The 17,084-nt window shown below is 42.5% G+C and overlaps 2 protein-coding genes across 9 annotated transcripts in view; one reads left to right on the top strand and one right to left on the bottom strand.

Annotated features, from left to right (window-relative positions):
• Positions 1-10,521, bottom strand: part of ralgapa1 (Ral GTPase activating protein catalytic subunit alpha 1) — a 73,758-nt gene extending 63,237 nt beyond the window's left edge. For 7 of the 8 annotated variants that reach the window (XM_047337521.1, XM_035609454.2, XM_047337525.1 and 4 more), the window contains exons 1-15: positions 9,887-10,521; positions 7,044-7,154; positions 6,403-6,452; positions 5,312-5,369; positions 4,909-4,952; positions 4,590-4,767; positions 4,253-4,368; positions 3,752-3,890; positions 3,440-3,648; positions 2,438-2,761; positions 1,986-2,165; positions 1,686-1,757; positions 1,277-1,425; positions 1,019-1,142; positions 461-607 (exon numbers count right to left, since the gene is read on the bottom strand). In XM_047337521.1, the coding sequence (XP_047193477.1) occupies positions 461-607; positions 1,019-1,142; positions 1,277-1,425; positions 1,686-1,757; positions 1,986-2,165; positions 2,438-2,761; positions 3,440-3,648; positions 3,752-3,890; positions 4,253-4,368; positions 4,590-4,767; positions 4,909-4,952; positions 5,312-5,369; positions 6,403-6,452; positions 7,044-7,154; positions 9,887-9,992 (2,007 nt within the window). In that variant the 5' untranslated portion in view covers positions 9,993-10,521. The remainder of the gene's footprint in view (positions 1-460; positions 608-1,018; positions 1,143-1,276; positions 1,426-1,685; positions 1,758-1,985; positions 2,166-2,437; positions 2,762-3,439; positions 3,649-3,751; positions 3,891-4,252; positions 4,369-4,589; positions 4,768-4,908; positions 4,953-5,311; positions 5,370-6,402; positions 6,453-7,043; positions 7,155-9,886) is intronic. The other variant, XM_047337522.1, reaches the window with a different exon arrangement.
• Positions 10,522-10,618: 97 nt separating this feature from the next.
• brms1la (BRMS1 like transcriptional repressor a) lies at positions 10,619-15,567 on the top strand. Its single transcript, XM_035609461.2, has 9 exons — positions 10,619-10,848; positions 11,856-12,015; positions 12,133-12,223; positions 12,320-12,447; positions 12,545-12,624; positions 12,882-12,978; positions 13,101-13,190; positions 13,352-13,416; positions 13,507-15,567. Exons 2-9 carry the CDS (start codon positions 11,877-11,879, stop codon positions 13,603-13,605), a joined length of 789 nt encoding a protein of 262 aa, XP_035465354.1. The 5' UTR covers positions 10,619-10,848; positions 11,856-11,876; the 3' UTR covers positions 13,606-15,567.
• Positions 15,568-17,084: the final 1,517 nt, after the last annotated feature.

The raw sequence follows: 17,084 nt of genomic DNA, 5'->3' as shown, positions 1-17,084 counted from the left end.
CTATGTAAGTCCTGTCGAGACAATGCATACTGCTGAGAGCAATTCTTTTCAAAAACCGACTCTAGTAAAGACCAAAACCTGGAAAACCAGCTGCAAGTAGCACCATCATCATGTTAGAGAAATAATGTGTGATATATGAGCTCAATACGTTAGCATGGCCCTCAAAGGTTCTTTTACAACATATAGTAAAGGATAATGACGATGGAAGGAGGTAAAGTGTTGTTGCATCTTCCATCTGCAAATACATGGCCCCAATTTAAACGGTCCTGAAAAGGTGAACATAAGGAGTAAGGATGTGTATAGTTATCTGCATATGAAATGACTTATTATGACTCTTACTGGGACATCGGATTTCGGTGTCATCGCAGAGCCCTGAACTGAAATTATTCATATCCACAGAGCAGACATTGTGCTTGGTGTCATTATTGGAGGTAGCTGAAAACTTGGTAACTCTCTGTACCTTGGTGAGCGTTTCCATGGTGAGAGACCACTCTGTGACCAGCTCCTCCCAGCAGGTCAGGGAGGAGAGGACGGAGAGGAGGTCATCCCACAGTTCCCTGCTGATGTAGACATTCAAGTTTCCCTTAATCCAGGCCACTATCAGCGTCTGTGCGAGGTGATATGATAGAGCATTGGATTAGAAAGGCTCTCTACTACTGTACATCATACCTGGGCACTATTAAATTCAATCACATGTTCGTAAGATTAATTAAACATTCCTGTATATTATGAGAAAAGGCGATTTAGGCAGTTGGATACCTATGAACCCAAGTCCCCAAAATCATATTTGAGTAAACTCTTATCAGACGTTTAAAACATTGCTAAGAGTGCATTATATGCTTTTACACAATCTACACTGATAATAACATATTCTGTTATACTCTGCTGTAAACAACAGTAATTTGATCATGACCATGAGCGTGCTTTTTTTCCATTCATTCATTAATTTGCATAGAAAAACTCCAGTGTCCTGTTAAAAAAAATATTTAGCCTGTTTGATGTGGTGACAGTGGCGTACCTGAAAGATCGGTCCAGCCAGTCTGCCTGACAGCGTGTTGTTCTTCTTGCCCTGAGGCATGATGGACGGAGGCCTTTTCATTACTGACTCCGTCACCCTGAGCAGAACCAATAGGATCTGCTCCCTACAAAACAAACAGAGGCACCAAAGTTCACGCTTGTTTGTTTAAATGAATCCCAGTCTGCAGTAACAAGTTCAATTGTTTGTGTTTTAGCTGGCGTTTGCGTTTTTCGTTGGTTTTATTATTTTATTTTTTACCATGTTTTATTGTCCATGGTCTCGTGCATGACGAGGCTGCGGTAGATGTTCAAGACTCGCTTGCACATGTCGACGTGCTCCTCCAAAAGGATCTTGATGTCGTTGGCGGGCTCCATTAGAAAAACGTTGGAGGAGTGGGTGATAAATACCTGCAGACAAGCAGACATGTAGGTAGGATGCGAAGTGTCAAAAAACACATTTAAGACTCTTCCATAGGGTAAAGCAAAGTACAGAGCCCCTAAAGTTCTGACATGATCTTTTTAATCTTGTGAGCACAAGATTTAAATTATAGATTTTTTAAATCACCTGTCAGGACTATGGGGGCTCCATAGCAAAGAAACAGCAACAACAAGGATACTTTTGTGCGTATGAGCGAGACAGAAAGACATGTGAGATGTGAGAACCATACCTGTAGTGTCGTCTGAACTCCAGCATGAACACTGTACTCGAGCAATTCACTGTCAATCTCTTGGTTCATTCCCTGACAAGGAAAAAAAGAAATACACAGACAGTTCTGTTTACTCGTCAGATGGAGTGCTACTTAGCCTGCAAAACCGTTCAGTTCCCATATCAGGCTCATCTCGGCCTGGGCTTGAGATTTAAAAATCTGGGTTAAACACTGGAGGCCTGAAGTTTAAAAGAAGTGGGCATTGAGGAGGAATATGCATGTGCACATAAAGATCTGTTCACAAGGCATTTTTTTCCTCACCTCGTCCTCCTTGTCCCCGAGCTGAGAGCCAGAGTCCAGACTGCCAGCTGTGGCTATGGGATAAGGACCCTCGTCTGGCTCCTTCATGAACACCGGCTTGTCCTCCATGGAGAGCCACTCCTGGTAGACACGGACCACTTTTCGCATCGCTGCTGCCTCACACATAGGAAGGAGGAACGCCTACATTGTCAAAGACAGACAAATACATTTTTGAAAGATCACATTTCACAACAAATTCAATGAAAACATGTTGTAGAAGACGTGGCGTTTACATGGATGTACGAAGTAACATCATAAGAGCAGCTGGATTAGAATAGAATAGAAAACTTTATTCATCCCGCTCGGGGAAATTGTGGAATCCTGTTAAAATACAGGAACACAGGGATCCTGCATGAAATGTAAATAATGAAAAATATCAGATAGATCCACTCAAAATATAGAAATCACTTCACCTGTCTAAAGATCTCTGTGATGAAGTTGACGTTGGTTCTGGAGCTGGTCAGCACTCTCCTCACGACCTCCATATCCGTAAGCTGCTCCTCGTCCATGGAGCAGAGTGAGGAGGAGCTGGGCTCCCTTTCGGTCAGCGTGGATGTGTTGGAGTGGCTCTGCTCGGGCTCACCCCCGATGCCCGGCCCCCCGGACAGCCCCATGCCGCTTCCCCCTGGCCCGGACGAACCCCCACTGATTTCCAGGTGGCTGTCAGACCGACTACCGCCTCCGCCGCTGTCGTCTGAGCTGCCCGCAGAGCGAGCTGCCAGGCCGGCTGCTGCTCGCTGGAGGTCGACAGTAACACAAAGAAATTTTAATGACTTACTTATTACTTTTAACCCCTTCAACTAATCTCTCTTTAACTTTTTAATTCTGCTGCTATTAGCAAAGTCTTTGACAGGAAAGCCCCTCTGAACATAAGGAAGTAATGGTGTGTTTAGAATTAATAGAATATCTTTTAACTTCAAAATTCTACTGTTGGTTTACAAAGCACTGAATGGTTTAGGGCCGAAATACATTTCTGATCTTTTGCTTTGCTACGAACCATCCAGACCTCTCAGATCATCTGGAACATGTCTGCTCTCTGTCCCCAGAGTCAGAAGTAAACACGGAGAGGCAGAGATTGGTTATTATGCTCCACATATCTGGAACAAACTCCCAGAAAAATGTAGGTCTGCTGCAACTCTCAGTTCCTTTATATCAAGACAGTTTGCTGCTGCCTTTCAGTAAATAAACTATCTATGGATTTCTTGTAATTTTTATCTACTTTAACATGTTTTTATTTTCTCTTTTTAAATTATTGTCCTTTAATGTGATTTCCTATGTGTGTCTTCCCAATGCTTTTAATGTAGAGCACTTTGAATTGCTATACAAATAAACTTACCTTGCCTTGTAGTGAGCATGAGCAGCAATAACAAAAAGCCAGCCAAGCAATTTCCAACAACACAATACTGGTGCGTTACCTGTATGTTCCTGGGGACGATCTCTCCCTCTGTCCCCGGGATGTGTGTCTGTGTGTTGGGCCGCGGCTCCAGCCAGAAGGAAACCAGCCAGCGTATGAAGATGACCCGGGCCTGGAGGAAACTGTCCTTGGTGCAGTACAATGTTTCACCGCCATCCTGCTCCCTGCGAACCACGCTGTAGTAGGGCTTGGGACGCATTGGAGGCACGTCTACAGGGAGGAGGAACATCTTTATTTAAGTGGTGAAGACTGCAATAATATTATTGAGTTTCCAGATTTACAGTATCTTGTAGTTCTAGTGACTTGCACTGACCCAGTATGGGGCTGTAGAGGCTGGTTTCCATGGCAAAGTTGGGAAAGATGTGCGGAAGGTAAAACTTCCTGAAGTGACCAAAGAGGAAGCTGAAGCCGCGTTCATGGTTCTCTTTACAACGCCACTCTAGAGACTTGGCCTGGTGGAGAGACACACACACACACTTATTATACTCGCACAAAATAGGGTCGAGTGGAGAAGAGCACCATTGTTCGAGGGGAGAATGACATCAGTGTGTTCCTGGATGGATGCATGCATGTGTGTATGACAGCATGAGGAGGAAATAGCAGAAGAAAATCAGTTTGTCAAAAAGGGATGAAACTATTTGAGGGAGTTAGTGACACCAGTAAGTGAAAAGATTGACACTGCACCTACGTCCATGTTTGTACAGGATCATTGTCAGTTAATGGTTACGTCCCATGTGTTCAGCATTAGTGAGGCATCACAAAGATTCCCAGTAGTGTAACCGTGTTAGATGTTAGTAAGAAATAATGATAATACCTGGTTTACCATGTATTTCAATAGCGCTTCCAGGAAGTAGGCAGTGAGGTCTTCCTGGTTCTTGTCACCTGACTGGGGAGGAACCAGTGGCGTGATCTCTTCTGGGGTCACCTGAGCTGCAGGGGGAAAAGCAGGAAGTTTTATTGGTAATATTGAAAATGAATAGTGCAACGCTGCGGCTATGCCGTCACCTCAGTGTGAATAGGGTTCCACATATTATCCAAGATATCATATCTTGCAACAGGTTGATTTCTTTCAAATAATAGTTGAATTTTGTGGTCATTTAACAGTTTTCCTACACTATGTGTGAATCTGTGCGTGTGTTTATTGTACTAACTCTCGGTCAGACTCAGTGGCGGGTTGATCAGCGTGTCCAGCGTGCGTGGCGTCCCGTGGCAGAGTGGAGCCGGGAAGCCAGGAATCAAACAGGCAAACATGCAGAGCTGCTCGCGTTCTGCGTTACTCTGCAACGCCTGCATCCACAGCAGGAACAGGCGCACGCCTTCACGGCGGATCTGCAACGTGGACGAGCCGGATGAAGAAGAGAGAAAGGGTATAAGGGGAGAAACCAAAGCAATGTGCGATATTTTAATCTTTTGTGGTGTTTTTTCTGCAATGACCGACAGGTACTACAGTTAAAAAAACGGAGCAATGACCTTTAAAGAGTTCCCGGTGTGTAACAGCTTCTTCAGAATCAGCCCTGTGAGGAAAAAAGACAGATGAGTCTCGTCATTTAAAACTACAGAGCACAGTGACATAAGCCATCTTGGAATACATTAGCAGCTTATGTGACCTTTGTCTGTATTTGCCTATGATAATAAGCTCAAATAGTGAGGAAAATGGAAATGCAGTATTTGAGATTCTACTACAACTACAGGGCAAGATGAAGCCACTTCGCTAGGTTCTGGTTCTTAAAAAAGGCCACAGTTCAGACTGGATAAACCTGATTCTAAAACACACCCTCTGATCTGCTGTACACATGTATAAGGCACACTATGACAAGTTAGGATAATCTCCATAGACATAACATGTAACAAGAAGCAGTGTTGTGTGAGATACCGATGCTGTGGAACTGCCATCGGCTCTGGATTCTCTCTGGCAGGAGCTGGAGGATTTTCTGAGGGGGGGGGGGGATAATATAATTATACAATACAATAAAATATATTAATGTAGAACATAATTAGTTACAACAGTGTGGGGTTTATATATTTGACCTTTCAACAAGGAATGGAAGTCATAACCAATAATATGCTGAATATCTAGGTAAACTGTCCCAATTCTCTTGAGAGCAGTTAATGACATTGGTTCGTTATTCACTGGGGGAAAAAGTAATATTTTGATTAGTATGAGATTCTTAAGTAATAGGTAATTCTATAAACCCTGTTTATTGTCCAGCCCTAATTAAAGTTTCACCTTTCCCGGGAAAACCTATATGAAGCACATTCTTTAATCCAAGTCCTCACTAGTTCGGTGCCTGTTCTTGTTTGGAGTTTAGAGGGGCACATGGACATCAGTAACACCCACGTACACACTCTGCTATCTTATCCTGGCTACTCCCAGCAGAGTCGCTAAATGCCAGTGATCTCAGGCTGAGGTCAATGCAGGCTGGTGTTGTGATGCTGACCAACACCACCTTCAGAAATCACAAACACCTCAGTGATTTAGTTTGACGTCAGAGGTCTTTTCTGCAGCCCCTCGGGAATCCAGCATTTAGTTAGAGGGGAAGTGAAACTTCCATCACTACTGACGTATACATTTAGCTCAGTCCTCAGTGCTCAATAATCTGCATTTGTCTTTAGGACATATACCACTCTGAAGGGTTGAATGTTTATTGTAACATTTTGTAATTTAAAACGCGACGTGTACCATAAAACTTACGGATCAGCCACAAGGTCTATGCCAATTTGACAAATGTTTTTGCACTTTTTGGCACTATCTTCATGGTTGAATACACTTACTGTAAGTCGCTTTGGACAAAAGCGTCTGCTAAATGAATGTTATTTCATGTAAAAATGACTCAATGTTACAGTAGTGCATACCAATACCAATAGTACAGTTATTGTTCATCGGACACTGTCATTATCCAGAGGTTCTCTATTCATCTCTCTAGACGTCCATATTGGGTAGAAAAATGTGTAATATTTCATTACCTCAAAGATGAAGAGGATTGAGTCCAGCTCCTCCCTCTGAGACTTATGACCTGAAATAAGGAAATTTCTTTTATTGTTACTTCTGTAGTACACACTATAGGTACATGGGAAGTAAATATCGTCTTCCACAGGGCAACAAATACAACAGAGGAGACACCACCAAAAGTCACATTGTAATAAATAAAAGCAGACAAGAACGTTAGCTGTAGTTATGTCACCTTTTGGTACTGCTGAATATGTATTAATGCAATAATAATCATTTCCTGTACAACATACATTCTAGGGCTGAAACTAACGATTCTATTTATTATCGATTAATCTTTCGATTATTTCCTTGATTAATCAATTAGTTGTTTGTTCCATAAACTGTCATAAAAAGGTGAAAAATGCTGATTGTGTTTTTCCCCAAACCCCAAGATGATGTTTAGATTTGTCCACACCAAAGATATTGAGTTTACTGTCATAGAGGAGCAAAGAAACCAGAAAATATTCACATTTAAGAGGCTGAAGTCAGAAAATTGTGACTTTTCTGGTTTCATTAAAAGGACTTGAACCGATTAATTGACTATCAAAATATTTACAATATGGAATCGGCACATTGTGCCATGTGTGTGTGTTGTTTGACCATCAGGGAATCTTACCTTTTTGCTTGAGGCTGACCTCGATTGTAACAAAGTTTTCAAAGAAGACATAGTAGATATGGGAGTAGTTGTGGTCAAAGAACTGCTTCAGCTCTGCAGGCTCTGCGTTTTCTGGAAAATGAGAGGGGAAATTTAAAAAAAAAACAGCTTTTAACTGACATAGGGACAGACTCGGGAGAAGAAAACCAAGGTCAAAATCGTCCACAAGCTTTTCTTGTGCTTTAGAGTGCTCACAAACTTCCAGTCGGTTTCCAAGACTGTCGCCAACTTCCTCTTTCACCTCAATTGTCGATAAAACTTCCTAAGCAGCCCCACTACTACATACAAAACATCAAATCTGCTTCTAGGCCTGATACTTGTTTCTTTCCTCCACTCACAAATCTGTATGTAGTCAGAGATAAAGCCAATGAAAAGGGAGACAACTTAAAATTGAACACAGTTGTAGGCTCTTCTCTTTCCATTTGTAATCAATAGTCTAAATCCATCTAGAATAAGAAGAAAAAGGCCATGTTGTGAAGATCACACATTTCTGACTTTTCATCACAGGAAGCACGTTTGAGTATTGTAGCTCACTGCAGCATCTGGTTTCTCTAAATATGCATGTGTCACGTCAAGCCAGAGTAGAAGAGACTTAAAAAGTCCAGTATGAGTCCCGGTCGCAGTTTAAGATATATACTCCTCTCAAGGATCGGAAGTTTACCTTTGTGTGTTCTGGACTGAACCTTCTCCTTGACTTCCCTGGCTGTCATTAGGAAGGAAACACACTGACTCAGACGCGGAGATAAAACACATGTTCAAACCACCACTACAGTTCAGGGTCAAAACTGAAGGGAAGGGACGTCCCAACAAGTATGTGGGACACTCGGGCTAGGCACTGACACACACAAGCATGTGCACAGGTAAAAACATACAATTTCCTCGGGGGACAGACAATTTTTAACACAATATTTCTCAACTCTTGTATAGAAGTTATTTTGTCAGTAATACCTATTCCAAATTATAACTGACGCTTCGCGTGCATGGATGAACACTGCAATGTTAGGTTATATGACTCAAAGTCTTAATATAGACTTCATTTATTTGAGTCACTAATGTCTTTTGAAACAATATTGGGCACAAGTTTTAGACACTTTGGATGATTAGACTATTGGTCTGGAATAACATGGAGAGTACTGTACATTTACCTACTGCTCCACATCACAGCTAATAAGGTGAACCAGCGATCTATAAAAATGACCTACTTTGCTCTACGTTTTTTTACGTTTTTTTTGTTTTTACCCCTTTCAGACTAAAAATTGACTCTGCATAAGAAAACAATTTTAAAAAAGCATAGCAAACTTAAAGGGGAAAATGTGTTCCTCAAGACATTTAGTTTTTTGGTCAGAAACTGAGCAAAAATTGGCTTGGGAGCAGCTAATCAATAGCCCGAAGGATTACAGAGCAGTGAAATAGCTTCTTGTTGAATCATTCTTTCAGATCAGGTATGAATAACTATGATCTGTTTCCCACTGTTGGCAAAGATTAACCTTGGTGGAGGGTGTCATTGTAGAATAAAGAAAACTGCGCTAATCTGTTCTCGTGAGAATGAAGGCTTGCTTACATAAATAACGCCAGCAACATGGACAGGCGATTCTCGCTGTCGGGGTGTGTATTATTCCGTCTGTTCGCTTTCTGAAGTGGCACCGCTCCAGTTATCAATTTGCGTCAGCGCTACAATTCACAGTGCCCACAAGCCATTTGATCCGAGCGGTGGTCTGGCACCACGATCATGAAAACATGTGTGGTTAGTCTGAAGTCTTTTCCTTCTCAAACAATGTCGCCTGCAAGTGTGTGTGTGTGTGTGTGTGTGTGTGTCGGGGATTGTTATCAAGGTCTTTGAGTTCCCCATGGAGTACAAAGCAGGGGCACACCCCTTCTCTCTCTCTCACACACACACACACACACACACACACACACACACACACAGCCTAGTAGCTCACAAAAGAAACAGGAAGTCGAACTACTGTATAGGACACAGAGAGGAAATCATAGAGGCTGCTTCCCCTCTCAGGTCAATGTGTGTGTGTGTGTGGGGGGGGGGGGGGGGGGGGTACATGTATGAGAGTTAGTGTGTGTCAGTGAAAGATGTACACACATGCACAGGCACTCACACGCCTACCATTTGCTCATATCCAGGTAACTTGTCGTCGCTCCATTTCTCTCCACACTGTACTCGGTCGGGTGTTGTGACACAGCTTAATAATCACTCCAGGAGAAATCACACCAGCCTGGCTCAACAGCCTGCATCGTTTTATTTATTCTCACACACACACACACACACACACACACACACACACACACACACACACACACACACACACACGGCCTGATCTATGAAGCAGGCTCTACGACCTTTATCGAGTCATTTACAACAAGCATCACTGATCAGAACTCTGATTAAAAATACTTGATTTCATTAGTCACACGAAACACTCAATCTACACACCCCTTTTCTCCCCTATGCAGAGATCCCGAGTCAAACTCCATTCAAAGATCAGACAAGCACTGTGTCATCCCTGTCACACGACATAAATCACGTCTCTAAACCTTCCTCTTACGTGCACATCTTTCACGTGTAGTATGATTGACACACGAGCCATAACTGCACCTCACACAGTCAGTAATAACTTTGGAAACCAGCAACCGAATGGACGAGTGGATACATAGGCATCTGAAATGCTCTTGGAGTCTTGTCATAAAAATAAAAACTAAAAACGCATGCAGGTCAACTTCGAATTCCGTGATCCTCGAGGGCAGGCGTTGGCGTGTGGCGCTCCCTGGATGCCCGCGACCCGTCAACTCACCGATGACGATCCGCAGATGTTTGAGCCTCGTCAGCACGTCCTTCTTCGGGTCCAACACTTTCTGTGTTGATTTCTTGACGTCCCCATGGGGCTTTTTGGAAAACATCCCCGACGCAGCAGACGCGAGTGCGCGGCGGTGGACAGCCGAGGCGGAGCTAGCCGCGCGGTCGCTTCAACCCAGCCCCAGCTAGCGCTAATCTTCAACCGCCGACACTCTCGGACCATTTATTATTATTTATTTATTTTCCAAAACGCCGTGCTGCGAGTTAGCAGTCCCTCCGCAGCAGCGCGGGAGTGCGTCGTCAGATGTCCAACTGCGTCGCCGGGCGCGCGTTCTCGTTTAAACTGCGACAAATACGCGAAACGTCTGCGGGGCGAAGCGATCCATCCATCGCACCCTGCCTCCTCACCGCAGCCCGAGCGCTAAGCTGGCTAGTTAGCTTTAGCTCCGCTGTCCACTTAGAAAAAACATCATGGCGGGGGAGGGAAAACAAACTAATGGATGGCCGAGACATTCAACGTCGGCCGCAGTTCGGCGACAACGTGCAGACGTTTGCTCCTCGTTTTCGAACTATATCGTCACACACGTACGGTTTAAAACTGCGACACACACACTCGGACGCGAACGGCGTCTCGAGTGATACTGGCGTCGGAGTTTGTTTGTTTTTTCTAAAAAAAATAAAAAAACCGCTTTTCGACAATTCTGCCCACCGCTTCGAGCGACCGCGAGGAATCCTGGGTAATGTAGTTTTGGAGTGCCTTTTAAGAGCCCGAGCGTCGTGAACGCTAGCGACACACAGAACTACAGTTCCCTGTGCGAGCAGGAAGCAGAGCGCCGGACCGAGATTTGTTTTTAGCTTAGCTGGGACACGAGCGGAATAGGAACCGAGGGAAGAACACGACAGGGCTTCTGAGCCTGGTTTGACGTTCAAACCAAGAAAAAACAAGGACCTCCACATTTTGTGAGTAATTAATTACGCTTGAGCTTCCTTCTTAATGTGTGTGGGGTTTTTTTTTTTTAAACAAATCGTTTTTCTTGCTCTCTTGCTACCCAACTGTACTTGACTTGCTAACGTGCTAACGCGATGCTAACTTGACGTGTTTGTTCATGTTTATTTTTTCTGCAATTAATAATTAAGTAGGCAAACAGCTGGACGCCCTAGTTATGTCGTGTTGCTTTGCACGAGTAACTTATAATAATGTAACTGCAACAACAACAAAAAACATACGGTAAACCTTTTCTACCAAGAGAGGGTCCATTGTTTTCACGAATGCTTATTGGCCTAACAGTAGTTTCCCTCACAGTATTTGAAAGATGATTTTTTTAAAGATATAACTATATATTTTAGAATTTAGGTGGATGCCCCATCTCTCTACACAACACTGGTAAACATGATTACACAGTCAGATGTATGGGGAAAAAGGGATTTATCTATTCGTTGTTAATAATCAGTTTTTCTCTTTTTGTTAGCTAAGATGATCTTTCAAAAATCATGCAATCGCATCAAGTGAAAGAAACAAAAGATATTCTGTTCGTCATCTAATTTGTAATTATTTGTAATTACTTTGAACTGCCAAGTCGCGTCAGTGGTCACGCCCATGTGACAGGAATGCATCAGTGGAACTGCAGTTACGACCAAAATATAAGTTGCCTCAAATTTTCCAACTCATTCCTTCTTGGCGCACAAGCGTTAAAATGACTATTCTGTAAAGTCACATTGCAACTATTATACTCTGATGCAAAAATGATTAGGCCTCACGCAGATGGGAAAACATCGGTGATGATATAGCTGATGCATTACGCACTCGGGCGAGTCCCTCTGAAGTAGAAGCAGGACAACAAAAGATCCTCTGTGGATTCAGAGTGTGGCCTAAATCATAACTTAAAGAATCAAGTAACTAGTTTAAAGGCTGTATCTGTATCTCAAATGAGACTGACTGACGCCGTCTTTCAATCCAACACCACCAGTCTTAAGTTGATTTTGCTGCCATGCCGGTGCACCGTGACCGGGAGAAGAAGGAGAGTACGGCAGAGGAGATGGAGGTGGAAGAGCATGAGCAGGAGGCGTCCAGCACGGAAGAGGAGGATTCGGACACCTCCTCTGTCTCGGATGATGGAGACAGCTCAGGTGAGAAACTCTTAATATTCCAACTTTATTATTCTATTTTGGATACCTTCTAGGAAAGCATTAAATACGTGCATGATTAAATATTGTGTGTGTGTTGGATACTCGATGCTATTCCAGAAATGGACGAGGAGGACTGTGAGCGGAGGAGGATCGAGTGCCTGGATGAAATGTCCAACCTGGAGAAACAGTTCACAGATCTCAAAGACCAGTAAGACGACACAGCTTTCCCTCAAGTTTTGTTTTAAAGTGTAAATTAAAACGAACTGATGAATAAATGAGTCCTACCATATTTCTATCTGTGCAGGCTGTATCGTGAGCGTCTCAGTCAGGTGAACAGCAAACTGCAAGAGGTGGAGGCTGGTCGGGCAGCGGAGTATCTGGAACCTCTGGCGGTGCTGCTGGAGAACATGCAGGTCCGCACTAAAGTGGCAGGTAACTTCAAAACGCACACACAAACACACACACTAGTTCATAAAGTCACACACACTGTGGTGTCTGTATACTTATTTTCTCTCTCTCTGTCTGCCAGGTATCTACAGGGAGTTGTGTCTGGAATCTGTGAAGAACAAGTATCAGTGTGAGATCCAGGCGGCATGTCAGCACTGGGAGGTTAGATACACAAACACACACAACACACACACACACACACACACACGCACAGAGCTAATGTAATTTCCCTCGAGTCCTTGGCCCAAGGATTAATTTACAATTACTCAATTGAATTCAAATTTATCTGAGTTTTGTTCAATCGACATAATTGACAGTGGTGAATGTTTGCAATATTTATGGATGCATGTTTGGGGGTGTGTTTCTGTGTGTTTTACATGGAGTTGTGCTTTTGTGTGTGTGTGTGTGTGTGCGTGTAGAGCGAGAAGCTCCTGCTGTTCGACACGGTGCAGAGTGAACTGGAGGAGAAAATCAGAAGACTGGAGGAAGACAGACACAGCATCGACATCACGTCGGGTAAAGCACAACGGCACACAGACATGACGTTGTGTCGTGCATGTGCAACTATACGTGTAAACACATTTTAATTACAGTAACAAGGAGCCATCTTTTTTGTCTTGTCTTTGTCTCTACATCAGAGCTGTGGAATGACGAGTTGTCGGGGAGGAAGAAGAGGAGAGACGCTCTTAGTCCAGATAAGAAGAAGAGAAGACCCTCAGTCGTCTCTGATATCCCTTCACTGCTTATACCTCTATTATTGATCAGGTTGATATTGCTACAAAGTGCTTCTAGAAACATCCCAAATACTGGTATATAAATGTGTCCTTGCAGCATGTTAACATTTTGAGTCATCCCTGCTCCCCATGTAACTGTCCTTAACCCTGCCCACGCCCATATATTGTCTACATGTTACCTGACCTGGACATCCTGGAGGACTGGACGGCCATCAGAAAGGTGCGTGAACAAGTGTGCATATCAATATGCCGAGGTGTGTGTCGTCTGACGTCTTCTAACGACCAAGTGTATGCGTGCTTAATTTGCCAGGCTGTGGCTACGCTGGGCCCCCACAGAGGGAAGACCGACGCCGATAGCCCCGTGTTCCCATTCAGACCGGATCGAAACAGACCCATACTGAACTGCTGAGGCGCGCGAGCACACACACACACACACACACACACACACACACACACACACACACACACACACACACACACACACACACACACACACACATATGTGTATGTCAATTACACCCAAACACACACAAAGTCACACACACGAAAAATGCACACGGCGGAACATTTCTCAGAGTCCACCACGCTGCTCGGCCAACAGCGACACCAGTCGGTGAGCTGCCTCTTGTGCCAAGCGGAAGACACACACGACAAGGACTCACAGGTTTGAATCCCCTTAAAGAACAAACAGGAATAGAGATTTTTAAATATTGTCCTTTTTTTGGTCTGGAAAGTTGCTGTTCCCTGAGTGTCGAGGTAAGAGGTGGTCTCTCTGTGAACAGTCAAAGTCAAAGTAAAAAAAATCATTGATGCAACATGATACAAGTATCACTGTAATATAAAGCTAACAGGTTTTATTCACTAATTGAATTTTTAAAAAAAAAAAGGCTTAATGTGACTCCTGAGCAAATGAGAACATGATTTGCTGACATGTTACACGTCTATCATCATGTCAGATGCCGTTTTTCAACGTTTGACCTCCGAGCCTTTGATCAAAACAGTTTTTTCTTCAAAACTAGCTGTCACATTTGGGATCTGAATCTTTGAAATGACCAGTGGCAAAATGTTTTTCAGTCCTTGTTTACATATTGAACAGATCCACCCACAGTAAAGTGTTTTCTTTTTTTGTTTTTTTTTACTTCCCAAGAACCAGGTTATTCACGATTTACAACCCACTTAGCGCTCTGAACGGTGTCAATGGACAGTGGGGTTATTTCTTCAAGTTTACAACTACAACAAGCAAACTCCGTCATCTGCCACAGATGGCGTTTGACAGTGGAATTCACCGTTAACCCCTCATTTTCTGGACATAGAAATCACTGGCAAATATTTACATTTGAGCTCTATTGACAGTGCTCAAGCATTTTGGAAGGGTTTTCCTTCTCGGGGGTATTTAAACCAGGATGTCAAATTTATGACAAGGCTCCACATCATGGCATTGAGGTTTTTTGTCTCGAACATAGCAGGTTATTGATGTTTCCAATGACATATGGAGAAATAAGAATATTTTTCTTACTTTTTTTAATGTGGATTTGTTGAATTATATTGTTTGCAATTCATAATGATTCTGTGTGATAATGTTTTTAACAGTTAGGTGACCAGAGTTTTGAGCAGTGCCTACATTGGAAGCTACGTTCAGTTATATTCCAGCATCATGTTCTTTAGGGTTTAGCGCTGCATCTTTGTTGCTGTGATGAACTCAACTCCTAATTTAAAGCCCACATTGAGAGCAGTGTAATTGAAATGCAATTATAGGAAATAAATATTTCAATATTTGTACGCGCCTACGAGACCAAGGCAGATTTAGGTGATCAAAAAAGGGGGGGGGGGTTCCCAAATTCATGGAGATATTAGATTTCTAACTGATTTTTAAAGATATTGACATGGTAGTATTCTGCAATTATTCTCGGCTGAATGTATCTACCTCTTCTCTCATTCTTTTGTTACTATTACTCTTGGACATGTAAATGCTTCCATCTCTATGGCCATGTTGATTTTAATTGTGTATTTCTGTTTTTTAATTTTTTTTATGGCTTTGATTCTTGCATTTTTGTCAGGATGTTTTTAGTTTTTTTTTAACCCTCCAACGATGACGGCTAATTGTACAGAAGTGGAAGGAACCAAACTCCGAATCACACCCCCCGCCCCCATCACTGATTCTTCACAGATTCAACCCACTGTTTGTACTGGATGATGAACAAACTGCCATTTAATAATACAGAACTGTGGTTTTTAAAGATTAAGGTGGTGTGGATGTGAAATATTCAAATGAATATTTTTCGATTTTTTTTTTTTATATTAAGTAATGCATCAGGTACATTTGTCTTTTTTTGTTAAAGATGTTTTACAATTAAACATTTTATTGTTATTACTTTGTGTTGTCTATGTGTATATATAATCCTATTTAGCAGTCAACACAGTAATGAGCATAAGTATGAGTGTAAATTCATCGTCAATGTGCTGCCAGACTAAGAGACTCTGTCCTGCAATTTCTACATCACTAATAAGAATTTTAAAATATTTAGCAGCTTTCCATATCAAGAGTTTGCAGATGGCTTTTAAAGGACCTGATGACAATATGGAAAGTGGCTGATGCAGGATCCAATCAGGACGCCCAACCTTCCTGGATCTGAGAGGACTTGACCAGTTTATATATCCTCTTAATGAAATGAGGTTCGATCCGACTTCAGAGCATTTCCTCCCTTCGACCAACACCACTGTATACATGTCCTACATCTTCAATAATTGATATTTTAACACCGAACCCACATTTACTTTGTGACTGCCGGTCAGACAGATGGCCGAGTTAGGTGGACGGTAACGCAGAGAGCTTGCAGTCCTCGCCGTGCCTTTCTTTGGAACGAGGCTTACGCCATATTTAATAGCTGTAATTTGCACAATTTCTCTCTAACCTTGCAGTCAGTTGTGTAGCAGCTTGTCCTCGATTCTTCCAACGCAGGTGAGTGCGACAGTGGCCACTTCCACACATGGTGACCTCACGTCTCTTTTCACTGAAACTCCCTCTCTGGAGACAAAACACAATTATTAGCTATTATCGGCTACTTTTTGAAGCCTGATCCAAAATGAGAAATCATGGAGAAGTGAAAACTACTATAATTATTTAACTATAATTATGAGTTAGACTGGAGGACTTATTTGACTTCTGAGGAGTCATTTGGAGGGATGTAGCCGACATCAGGGAATTTTACAACAAAAGAATGTCCAATCCAATTCAGGGAAGTGTAATAAGTGTATATACGATGCATGACAAAACTCTCAGACCTGATGTGTCTTATTTGAATAAAACTCCATGTCTGTAGGCCCAGCCCTTCAAATAAAAAGGTCACACAAAAAAAGGACGTAAGAAAAAGCCCCGGTAAAGACGTGGTTGTTACAAGACCCTTGCATTGGAAGACATATTTTTACATTTAGATGCAACAATACTAACAGTGGCCCTGTTGTTTTTTTGTTTTGTTCAAAAATCACAGTCAGGATACCATAGACCCTCCTATGTGTGTATATATATATATATAATATTCAGGATACAGTGTGATGTTATACAACAACAGAATAGCACTTTAACGCAGGAGCGTCTGAATGAAAATGTCTGCCCCAAACATTAAACATTGTTGTTTATATGAAAGGAGTATTCATTTGTTTAGGGGTACACGACATGTAGTACACAACAGAGCAACCATGTTGTGGACTGATGCCATAGGAGTCCCGGCTAGTTGAAGAAAAAAAACTTTAAAAAAATATATATGCAGAACCCGGGATAATAAAGTCGCCATACAGAAGACGGAGTCCCGTCTGCTTTAAGAATGCAACAAATACGTACAAATTAGTGTTATTGATAACACATATGCCTTTTCTGCTGTCGTCAAAAAG

This window comes from Scophthalmus maximus, chromosome 15 (assembly GCF_022379125.1).
Source record: "Scophthalmus maximus strain ysfricsl-2021 chromosome 15, ASM2237912v1, whole genome shotgun sequence".
NCBI lineage: Eukaryota > Metazoa > Chordata > Actinopteri > Pleuronectiformes > Scophthalmidae > Scophthalmus > Scophthalmus maximus.
Note: the sequence above shows the minus strand (reverse complement) of the source record. Positions and strands in the feature narration are given on the sequence as shown.

What these genes read in the sequence shown, in the direction of transcription:
- brms1la (XM_035609461.2), top strand. Translation starts at nt 11,877, where the DNA reads ATGCCGGTGCACCGTGACCGGGAGAAGAAGGAGAGTACGGCAGAGGAG. An exon ending in GGATGATGGAGACAGCTCAG is followed by an intron (nt 12,016 to 12,132) that starts GTGAGAAACTCT and finishes ATGCTATTCCAG; the next exon opens with AAATGGACGAGGAGGACTGT. An exon ending in GGTCCGCACTAAAGTGGCAG is followed by an intron (nt 12,448 to 12,544) that starts GTAACTTCAAAA and finishes TCTGTCTGCCAG; the next exon opens with GTATCTACAGGGAGTTGTGT.